The following is an 11,828-nucleotide window of genomic DNA, read 5'->3' as shown; positions in this document are numbered from 1 at the left end:
CATCCCGTCGTCACAGACCTGTTATCACCTACTGAGATGAGACTAGAAGTGTCAACATCCTGCCACACTCCTGACATCACGTGTGTGAGTGTCCTGTATCCTGATCCACCACCACCACACACCTTGTAAGGAGCTCCTAGGAGCAGTGGGCTAGCTTTCTTTTGGTATCAGATCTGGAGACATGAGAAAAAGGCTGATCCAGGTGTTTGGGTTCCTGATCTCATCGCTGGGATGGCTGTTTGTGCTGTGCACCATGGCCATGGATTACTGGCGGATCACCCAGATAGGTGGCCAGGGAGGCTCCTTCATCATCAAAGTAGCCTGGTACTGGTCCAACCTGTGGAAGGACTGCTTCACTGACTCCACTGCCATTACCAACTGCAGGGACTTCCCTGTGCTGTGGTCCGTCACTGGTAAGTGCTCTGTTCACACATCTGACCGATCAATTATTTGCAGCTATCTTTAAATTAATTGTGTTCCCATCTATACTCTATACATTTATACAAACACTTCTATACTGTATACATCTATACAAACTCTACTGGAAGTAGAATGTTGACACTAATATGTGTATATTTCCTTATACAGCTTATGTCCAGGGAGTGAGAGGTCTGCTGATGTGTGGGCTGACCTTGGGCTTCTTTGGTGTAGTGTTTTGTTTTGCTGGTATGGACTGTACTTACATCGGAGGTGGGGAAAAGACCAAGGATAAACTATTACTTGCAGGATCAGTGTTTCACTTTTTTGGAGGTAAGTGCACTCCATATTGGGCTTTCTAAATGACAGGAATGTTTTGCCCTCAACATTTCTTTGTTTCACCGAAACCTCTTCACACAGGTGTGTCAGACATTGCTGGATATTGCTTATACATCAACAGAATCGCCAGGACAACCTTTTCTGCCACTTTAGAGAGAGGAGTTCTGAGGTAAGATGAAGATTAGGAAACTATGTAACACAAACTGTAGGCCTATTTCTTTCATTACAGAGCCAACTCTGAACACTGTATCCGTTACTGTCCTGCAATAAAATTGAAATGTAAAATCAAAACAAATATATATCTACATAACAAAGTTAGATTTATGCAAATGTCATGTTTCAGACTTGCACATCAACATTAATTGTGCTGACTTTTTGTTTTCTACTCAACGCTAAGGTATGACTTAGGAACCCCCTTATTTCTGGGACTAGTGGGGTGCTTTTGTATCCTCCTTGGGGCCATCCTTTATGCTGTCACTGTCTACAGAGTCCTCTTCCCTAAAAGGTACAATACATTAAGAAAACAAACATGTTTGGACTGATCCTTTCATCAGATTCATTTCTTTGCATTGTTTTCTTAGTGTGGCAATGCATGTGGCCATACATTAAACATCATACAAACATGGGCTTCTGATATAAGGACTCAGAGTTCAGTTAGCAAATAATGTGTTGTGTGTCTCATTAGCAAAGTGGTGTATGCCTATGGAACACGGACATACATGGCCCCTCAATCCGGAGGAAGAACCCTCTATAATGGGTACTACAGACCATCCAGACAGTATGGATCCTACGGCTCAGGGAGATCAGGCAGCTCCAAACTCTCAGAAATATCCCGGACAACACCTGAGAAAATATCAGACAGAGATGCATTTGTGTAGTCACAGACCTGCAACATAGTCTATAATGGATAATTATGAATAACCACAGTGTTTTTCATGTGTTGTACATAGTTTTATTTTCTCCCTTCAATTGAATGTACATTGGTTTTGCACCTGCTGGGTTGTTGTTGCTATTGTTTGCCCAATCTTACCATACAATATACCTGTATTCTGTCTGTAAAATGCAACCAGAGAAGGTTAGGTTTTTGTGATAGCATGACTTCTTTGTATGCAATTATATGTCTGAATGCTGTAACATTGTATGGTTTTGAAGCCACTGTCATTGTGATTTTTCATGAATTTATAAATGTGACTTTGAATATTCTGACTTTATTGAATCTATTTATTATTCAAATCTCTCAGACATGTAGCATCTGAAAAACTAGAGCTTTAAGAAGCTGCCATACTGTGCTGCCAATGCCCAATACTTATCTGTAACATACAGCAGGAGTTCCCAAACGTGTTTGTTTTGCGACCCCAAATTGACATCAATAATTTCCTGTGACCCCAAAAACTTGATTGCGGCTATGCCAACACATAATAATGACATGTATTGTAATCGCCTAAAAGACACAGGATTTGAATACAACACTGCAATAAAAGCTACAGATGCAATACACAGACATTGTCTATCTTCATACAAAATAAAAATGTTTGTTTCTTATTTATCATATCATAGAGGTTAGCTTGATTTTATCAAGGAACCCCAATTTGAAATCAGGGACAAATTGTGAAAACAACAAATTGTGAAAACAACAATTTTACAAAACCTTTTAGCACAGCTTCTGAAACATTGATGAAAAGGCTCAACCAGACATTAAATGAACAAGGCATACACAAAACTAACTTCATGCTGGTAGGATCCTCTGTATTATATCAATAACAAACATGGTAGGCGCACCCTCCGCCGTCAGCATGACCTTCATGGAGCCAAATCATGGGTCAGCAAACACTCTGCCTCTCTCCTTCCCTCAGTATTGAAGTGTGATGATGTACACAAAGACAGTGTTGGTGGGGTAGAGTGCAAACAGAACTGTGTGTACAGAGTTGTCTACAGAGGGTTGTGTGTGTGTGTGTGTGTGTGTGTGTGTGTGGGCAGGGTTCTACTCAGTTTGCCTTCAGACAGAGGAACAGCAGTAGCTATTCTACCATCTGTTGGCCTCTTTTTCCTCCTTTGCACACAGAGAGGTAGAGGCAGCCATGAATTACAGGACAGTGGTGATGTATATGGAGATTGGTTGCTTTGTGGTCTGTGTGTGTGGATGGATCCTGGTCTGCTCGACGATGCCCACAGAGATCTGGACCTGGTCTGAGGTAGACAGCATCGTTCTGACCACGTCTAACTACTTCTCCAACCTTTGGAAGGACTGCGTCTCTGATTCAACTGGAGTATCAGACTGCAAGGGTATCCCATCGATGCTTGCACTTAACTGTGAGTGATTTAACAGGGGATTTATTTTGTTTACATTTATAGCATAACATTAAAGAAGACGATATAAAATGATACAAGGAATTTATTATAGTTTTGTATTCATTACAAAGATGAAATATATTGCTGTAAGAATGAATGAAGAATTACACAGTAAACATAATGGTTGAATTAGCGGTGATAGTATCTTTAGCACTAAATCATACTCTCTTCTTCTGCCTCATGGACAGGGGACATTCATATGTGTCGGGCTCTGATCATCACCTCTATCATCTTGGGCTTCTTCGGGGCAGTTCTTGTCTTAGTGGGGATGAAGTGCACCAAGTTAGGAGGGTCGGAGATTGCAAATGCTCGAGTGACTTTTGCTGGAGGGATGAACTACCTTATCTCTGGTAAAACCCTATCTCGTTGCTATGGTCCCTCTGATTGTTAGTTGCCTGCAGGTTAACGTCTAACAATCAATATATCTTTTCCTAGGGTTGTGTTCCATGGTTGCATTCTCTTATTATGGAAACAAAGTAAGAGCAGAATTTCAGGACATCAATTTTAGGGCACAAAAGTAAGTATATGTCTATCAATAATAATTGAGTGTGTATAACTCTGAAAGTCCAATGTTAAGTGTTAGGGGTTTAGATTAGATTAGATTACATTCAACTTTATTGTCATTGCACAGAGTACAAGTACTGAGACAACGAAATGTAGATTGTAGCACTATGGTCACTTACTGACAATTTGTTTACAGGTTTGAAATCGGAGTAGGTGTGTTCATTGGCTGGGGAGGCTCCACCCTACTTGTTGTTGGAGGCCTTATTATCAGTATCTTTGCAGGGAAGGAAGGATGCAAATCAAGGTGTGTGTTTCAGATATATTTTATTACTACTCTAGATCTGCACAATGCAAGGACAAAAATGATAACAATACTATCACCGCTAATTCAACCATTCAAACCAGCTCAAAGGACAAAGGCTTACCAGCCTACCGGGTCCCTGAACCGGTTATAGCTGCTTCAGCTAAACAAACCTACATAGTGTCATCACCACGCACAGAAGATGGAGAGAGCAGGAAGTCCAGGCCCAAGAGAGGCAGCAGAACCAGCAGTGCCTCTGGGACCAGCAGAACCAGCAGTGCCTCTGGGACCAGCAGGAGCAGCAAGACGTCCAGTTTGAATGCTTATGTGTGACCTCCAGTATAGTTAAACAGAATGCACAAGACCGTGCTTGGCAAACCCAAGGATCATATTTAGAATGATGTTAATTGCTTTAATCTCTCAATTAATCCCAGGAACTGCAATGACTTGATTTATTTATATAATTGTCCATTTATTTTGATGTTGTATTATATCCCATGTCCTGCCCATGTCCCATGTCATGTTATATTGTATATAAAGGACACTGGGATCTGGAAACTGCGTTCATATTAGATTGTTATTGCATAGGCCCTCTTTTGACAATCATTTACTGAGCCAGACAGACACCAGCATAACTGGAGCATAAAACAGTGCTCACAACCAGGGAATGAAAACCAAGAAAGTGGACACAGATTGCTGACAACCAGTTGAACAAATCAGCTGAACTATTCAGTTTAGCATAAGGGTGACTGTGTTTGACGACTAAATCTGATTGATAAGAGAGATTAGAGATTGTATGTTTATTAGCAACATGATGGGGTATAAACGTTGAAGATTTATTTTTTCTGTGTCTCAAATTCTTGTAGATAAATTAAAACATCCTCTCAACAATACATGTCCATAAAGTGTGTTCTGTCTTTGATAAGTGCACTGCACCTGCTAAAGTGAGTGTGTTGGCTAGCACTGTGGTTATTAGGGGACCGCCGATTTCCGCAGAGGAACAGGATGCAGCATTGTTTGTTCAGCTGCTACTACAAAGGGATGTCGCATGACAATAGATGAGAGACCAAACAGGAAATAACACTGCAAGGATCCGTGATTATAAATTGTGTCTAGAAATTTGATTTGCAGATTCTGCACCAATGAAACACCAGTCAGACATGCTTGAAGTTACCTAATAATGTTACTACATAATGGTCAGCAACTAGCTATGTGTAACAACAGGAAATCCATTTTACTGCATCTTCAAAAATGAAGACTGTACAGTATATGAAATGATGATTAGTTAGTATAAGTAGTAGAGTGTAGTGTATGATACTATACCTACAGTACTTATTACATTTTAAGTCAGAAGTCATTCAGAATGTAATGTCATTCTTTAATGCTCATTTTGGTAATGGTCTTTTTAATTTGCTTTATGTGTAGAGGGGACTGGTTTCATTCCTCCTCATTGGGGATGCCAGTGGAGCAGGTCATCACCTTCCAGGCTCTTCTGAAAAATCCACAAATTCCCCCTTTCTTCTCCTTCTTCTTCTTCTGCAGCTGATGTCCATTCTCTGACACAATAACAAAATAGTTACTTATCTTTCATATATTGTAAGACTGATGTCCATATATAAGGAAGCTGTTCTGACAAAAAGATAGGCCTACACATTTCAGAAGTGTGTATGTTGTATGAGACTCAACAGAGATTTGTTGCATCATAATGAGATATTAGATCGTTTTACTGTGCTGTAAGTTATGAAGAACTCACCACTGCATTCTGATGGAACTCCATTAGACACCTCTAGCTTATGTTCAGTGTTCTGTAAACATACAAACAGACCAGTATGAGAATAATTAATTTAGACTTCCCAAAGTTGGAGCTAATTTATTGTCCAAATGGATACCTGTTGCTCCATGTTATGCACCAAAACTGCAAATACGCTTGAAGTTTCTTTCAAAGGCATTTAAACAGACATTCATATTAATATACATTACATAATACATGAATATATATTGTTCATATGTCCTACCTCATTGACCAGACATGATTTGATGGTTTGGTCAGCCTGTGTGTCAACACTGACCAGCAGCTTTGCTGCCTCAGATTTAACATGGTTCTCTTTTGCAGCTAGTTTGTCCTCCTTGGAGATCTGGTCAGAAGAGTCCTTCACATTATTGTCCTCAGAGGCACAGACAAGGCTAATCTCTGGCTTCTTCTCTTGCATAATATCTTTGTTTGATGAAGCCACATCAATTCTATCCAATGCAGTGCCTTTGTCAACCATGTCTTTAAGCTCAGTGGGCTATAAACAGACAGAGCAGAGCAGTATTATGAGATTAATTGAAAAGAGGGACTATTCTTACAGCTCTCAGACATTCATATTCACATTCATATTTACATACATTACAGATGGTTCATATTTCTTACCTCAGTGGCCAGGTGTGGTTTCATGGTTTGGTCAGCCTGTATGTCAACACTGACCAGCAGCTTTGCTGCCTCATCTTTGACATGGTTCTCTTTTGCAGCCAGTTTGTCCTCCTTGGAGATCTGGTCAAGCTGTTTGAGAAACTCCTCATGCACTGAGGACTGTGCCCTTGTGTCAACCATGTCCTTAAGATCAGTGGGCTGTAAGCAGACAGAGCAGAGTAGTATGAGAATAATTTAAAAGCAGGACTATCTATTGCTCTTTCACAAAATATACCAAAGACCTCCCAGGTAAGTTAGAGCTCATTTATTGTCCAAATTAATCCTGCACATGTCGCCCCATGTTATACACCCAAATTGCAATGATGCTTGAAGTTTCATTCAAGGCATTTGAACAGACATTCATGTTCAAATTCATATTAACATACGTACTGTATATTACAGATTGCTCATAGTTCTTACCTCACTGGCCAGGCATTGTCTGATGGTTTCATCAGCCTGTGTGTCACCACTGACCAGCAGCTTTGCTGCCTCAGGTTTAACATGGTTCTCTTTTGCAGCCAGTTTGTCCTCCTTGAGGATCTGGTCAGAGGAGTCCTTCACATTATTGTCCGCAGAGGCACAGACAAGGCTCATCCCTGGATTCTTCTCTTGTATAATATCTTTGTTTGATGAAGCCACATCAATTCTATCCAATGCAGTGCCTTTGTCAACCATGTCTTTAAGCTCAGTGGGCTGTAAACAGACAGAGCAGAGCAGTATTATGAGATTAATTGAAAAGAGGGACTATTCTTACAGCTCTCAGACATTCATATTCACATTCATATTTACATACATTACAGATGGTTCATATTTCTTACCTCAGTGGCCAGGTGTGGTTTCATGGTTTGGTCAGTCTGTATGTCAACACTGACCAGCAGCTTTGCTGCCTCATCTTTGACATGGTTCTCTTTTGCAGCCAGTTTGTCCTCCTTGGAGATCTGGTCAAGCTGTTTGAGAAACTCCTCATGCACTGAGGACTGTGCCCTTGTGTCAACCATGTCCTTAAGATCAGTGGGCTGTAAGCAGACAGAGCAGAGCAGTATGAGAATAATTTAAAAGCAGGACTATCTATTGCTCTTTCACAAAATATACCAAAGACCTCCCAGGTAAGTTAGAGCTCATTTATTGTCCAAATTATTACTGTACATGTCGCCCCATGTTATATAGCCAAATTGCAATGATGCTTGAAGTTTCATTCAAGGCATTTGAACAGACATTCATGTTCAAATTCATATTAACATACGTACTGTATATTACAGATTGCTCATAGTTCTTACCTCACTGGCCAGGCATTGTCTGATGGTTTCATCAGCCTGTGTGTCAACACTGACCAGCAGCTTTGCTGCCTCAGATTTAACATGGTTCTCTTTTGCAGCCAGTTTGTCCTCCTTGGAGATCTGGTCAGAGGAGTCCTCCACATTATTGTCCTCAGAGGCACTGACAAAGCTCATCTCTGGCTTCTTTTCTTGCATAATATCTTTGTTTGATGAAGCCACATCAATTCTATCCAATGCAGTGCCTTTGTCAACCATGTCTTTAAGCTCAGTGGGCTGTGAACAGACAGACCAGGGCAGTATTAGGACATTAATTGAAAAGAGGGACTATTCTTACAGCTCTCAGACATTCATATTCACATTTATATTAACATACAGTACAGATGGTTAATATTTCTTACCTCACTGGCCAGGCATGGTTTGATGGTTTGGTCAGCCTGTGTGTCAACACTGACCAGGGCCAGCTTTGCTGCCTCAGCTTTAACATGGTTCTCTTTTTCAACCAGTTCAAACTGAGCGACGACCCAGTCAAGGTTTTTGAGAAACTTCTCTGAGGACTGTGCACATGTGACATCATCTCCATTTTTGATGAACTGCTCAGGATATTTCACTTGAGAAGGATCCAGGAGCAGGTCGGAACACTTTGCTTCGAGGAAATTCACCTTCTCCTTTAGACAATCCATGTTATATAAGTGAACCTGGACAAAACCCTGCTTTTGAGTGTTATCCACCTCATTTGCAGCAGAGGAGTCCTCCACATTGTTGTTCTCAAAGGCAATGACAATAGGAATAGGAATCTTGACTGACTCCATTATCCTTTGAGTGATTTTCAGTTCAGCTGGGATGGAGTATTTATCAGGAACACATTTAAGAATGTTGATTGCCACTATGTATGAGATGTGTTTGTCCAGGTGACCATTTTCCACTTCTATCTTGAGATTGTCCCAACTGCCTGCCATTTGCATAAGCTCTGTTACAATGCTCATGACCAATTTAAAGAAATCAGTGGATTGGAGGAGCACATTTGCCAGTTCCTCTACTGCTGTCACCTGCACCCATGGCACAGGGTTTAGATGTTTGAACACATTCCCCATGATAGCACTGACCACACAGTTGATATCTTTGTTAGCAAAGGTGTCAGAGTTGATTTGGAGCAGGACTTCAGTGATGACTTTCTGAATAGTAGCATCCAACACTACACTCTGCTTTGGGATCACCGGCAGGCGTGAGGCCTTCTGAAACATACGGGTCATGTCCCACACAGCATTCCGGACTGTGTCTCTGATGCCAAAGGCAGTCCCATCAAATCCTATCAAGTTAAAAGACTTTGATGCCTCTTCAAACTTTGAATACACAGTACGTACAATGTCCCCTGACACTGCCTTGGAGATGCCGGCGAGAATAGGTATGGGAACATTTCCAAAATGACACAGCAATTCTATTTCCACTAACTTAGTGACTCCCCTGACTGCAGCATCTTCAGTCCTCTTTTTAACAGAATGGAATCTGGCAATCATTGGCTGCATGAACAGGGAGGGTCTATTCTCCACTGCAGAGGTACTAGCTGCCTCTGGTCTGTTCTCCAGGAGATGTTTCAGGGCTAATGTTACTACCTCTGGAAACAGAGCTTCAGCCCCTTGGAGGAACATGGATTTGGTCTGTTTAGAGCCTTCGATGTCAGGATTCTCAGGGCCACTTTTGTCCTCCTGAACCACCATAATACTGTTCGGGAATCCTGCATAAACAGGGAGAAGGATTCTCTGAACATCCTCCTCCACTGCTGGGCGGATCTTCTGCACGAACATTTGTAGCCCCTCCATGGTGATCTTCATATAAGAGAGAGAGAGAGAGAGAGAGAGAGAGAGAGAGAGAGAGAGAGAGAGAGAGAGAGAGAGAGAGAGAGAGAGAGAGAGAGAGAGTTTGTTAAGTAAACTCAACCAGGGATTCTCTGGTTTCTGGAGAAAATAACAGGAAGTTGTCATACCCATGAGGTAGAACCCATGCTGTATATCTATCTCTGTGGCCATACCTTTCTGCCAAATTGCTGAGAGAGGCGGAGCTCCTCATTCAGCTCTTTGCGGAGCCCCTCTTCCATCTCATCTAGTCCTCTGCGCCTCTTTAAGTACCAGGTCTGTGTACAACATCATCATATATTAAACATTGAAATAACAGGAGAGGCCATCAATTGAAACATACTACCATCATGTTAAACTAACATTATGTTTTTCTCTATGAATTGATACAAAAATTATTTCAGTTGGTATCGTAGGTCATACAGTAAAGTCTATGACTCCTTACCAGTTCAGCCAAATAGGGCTTCCTCGACTCATTCTCTGTTACATCCTGACACCTTCAGATATGAAAAAACATATAATCAGACTCACATTTTAAGTGAATTTGCACTAAGATAGCATACTGTGCATTGTTGCATACAGTTTAAAATAATCCATAAACGCCAGTTCCAAGCCTGACTCACTCTTGCCAGGATTCTCCTGCTATTAGCCAATTCTTCATGTGCGTCATGGTGATGTTGGATGAGACTTGCCCCTCATCCTTCAAGATCATGAACTGCCTCAAGAGGTTTCTCTGCAATAAAGAATCACCCATCAATACCTTAACCAATGAACCTGTGAGAGACAAAGGGATGACTGTCAATGATTGGGTTCTATATAACACCCTATATGGCACAATCTTACCTGTGCCTGAAACTGTAGATCCTCCCTGGATGAAGTATTGGTGGAGAAATCCATTTATGGTAAGCGGTTGGCAAAAGCCCTAGAGAGTGTGCAAGAGGATTTTTTAGACTATATCATTCTGTCAATTTTACAAATACATTTAACTTGAATTTACATTCAATCATTATTTAGATTAGCAGATTAGCAATACATACCTTATTGACAACAAGAACGTGTATTAATAACAACAAACAAAGCACGATCACTAAGTTGATGGTTGTTGTCGAATGAATTCTAACACATACAAAGTTCTGTTCTTCAAATTTAGAATGCGTACTGTAGAATGTTGCGCACTGTGACGCGCTCATTATTGCGCTTGGTCCGCTGATGCGCTTTGGGTAAACAACAACGTTCCATGTGCGAGTGTCAGTTCTACGAGTAATAATAATAATAATGCATTTATTTTGTATAGCGCTTTTCTCAGTACTCAAAGGCACTACATTCCATGGAGAGAACAAGAATAGATAGATAAATACAAAGTAAAACAAAAGCACAGTCATTAAAAACAATAATGAAAAATAGTAGGTTTTGAGGGATCGTTTGTCGTTTGAAGGAGGAGAGCGTGCTGGATTATTTGATGTCGTTTGAGAGAGTGTAATATCCATAGAGTAGCCCAATGTTACAGTAATGTTAAAACAAATGCTGTTTTATAACCTACAACAATCTCAAGTAACAGACCATTGTTAGTATAGGCTATGGCCAACATTCACCAGAAATAGGGCCTCACAGGGATTTTCTGCAAAAATTGACCACTCTTATTCTGGTCTACAGAAAAAAAAACCTTGCTACATGGCACACCATCATACATTACGCACACACATTACGCACAGTGATAATAAAGAAAGTGACCAGTGAGTGAAACAAAAATCACAGAATAGTACCCAGTCTAGTATTTTCATACATGTCAGAGTCATACAGTATTTCAAGACTACATTCCAAAGCAAGTGTTCCAAGCAACATGTTAATACCTCCACTGCATCAATAAATACTGTAATTACTTAGGCCTACAGAATACATACCTTACGTGTAATTTTATGGATCGGTGATTGACCACAGTAATTTTGACAAAGAAAGCGCTCTGACTTGGTACAGGTATGAAAGCGCTCTGACTAGGTAAACGGTATGTTGGTTGTTTATTTAATTCTGACTAATTAAATTGTTTCTCACATTTAGAATGTGGAATGTTGGCCACTGTGACGCTCCCATTATTACGCGTGGTCCGCTGGGAGAGGCCATTCTATTTCTATGGGGCAGACTGGGCTGCGTAGCCTACATTATTATTCATACATATAGCAGAACTCTTTACATGTTTAGTTAGTTAGTTATAACTTTCCCAGGGGGATCTTATTGTGTGGAGTGTAGGCTACATGTAGCCTATAGCACTGCCACAGCACCTGTCGCCATTACAGCGCCAAGAAAACTAAGACAATTATCAATAAACAAATACAACAAGACAG

General features: G+C 40.8%; 2 protein-coding genes across 2 annotated transcripts; both read left to right on the top strand.

The window, feature by feature from the left end:
- Window positions 1-106: 106 nt before the first annotated feature.
- Window positions 107-1,959, top strand: LOC310813089 (claudin-10-like). Its single transcript, XM_083681930.1, has 5 exons — window positions 107-413; window positions 589-750; window positions 838-925; window positions 1,154-1,261; window positions 1,442-1,959. Exons 1-5 carry the CDS (start codon window positions 182-184, stop codon window positions 1,632-1,634), a joined length of 783 nt encoding a protein of 260 aa, XP_083538056.1. The 5' UTR covers window positions 107-181; the 3' UTR covers window positions 1,635-1,959.
- A 787-nt stretch (window positions 1,960-2,746) lies between these two features.
- On the top strand, window positions 2,747-4,805 carry LOC310812776 (claudin-10-like). The gene is made up of 5 exons (XM_083681478.1): window positions 2,747-3,066; window positions 3,294-3,455; window positions 3,541-3,622; window positions 3,806-3,913; window positions 4,015-4,805. Exons 1-5 carry the CDS (start codon window positions 2,835-2,837, stop codon window positions 4,241-4,243), a joined length of 813 nt encoding a protein of 270 aa, XP_083537604.1. The 5' UTR covers window positions 2,747-2,834; the 3' UTR covers window positions 4,244-4,805.
- The last annotated feature ends 7,023 nt before the right edge of the window (window positions 4,806-11,828 follow it).

This window comes from Argentina silus, assembly GCF_951799395.1.
Source record: "Argentina silus genome assembly, chromosome: 12".
Lineage (NCBI taxonomy): Eukaryota > Metazoa > Chordata > Actinopteri > Argentiniformes > Argentinidae > Argentina > Argentina silus.
Note: the sequence above shows the minus strand (reverse complement) of the source record. Positions and strands in the feature narration are given on the sequence as shown.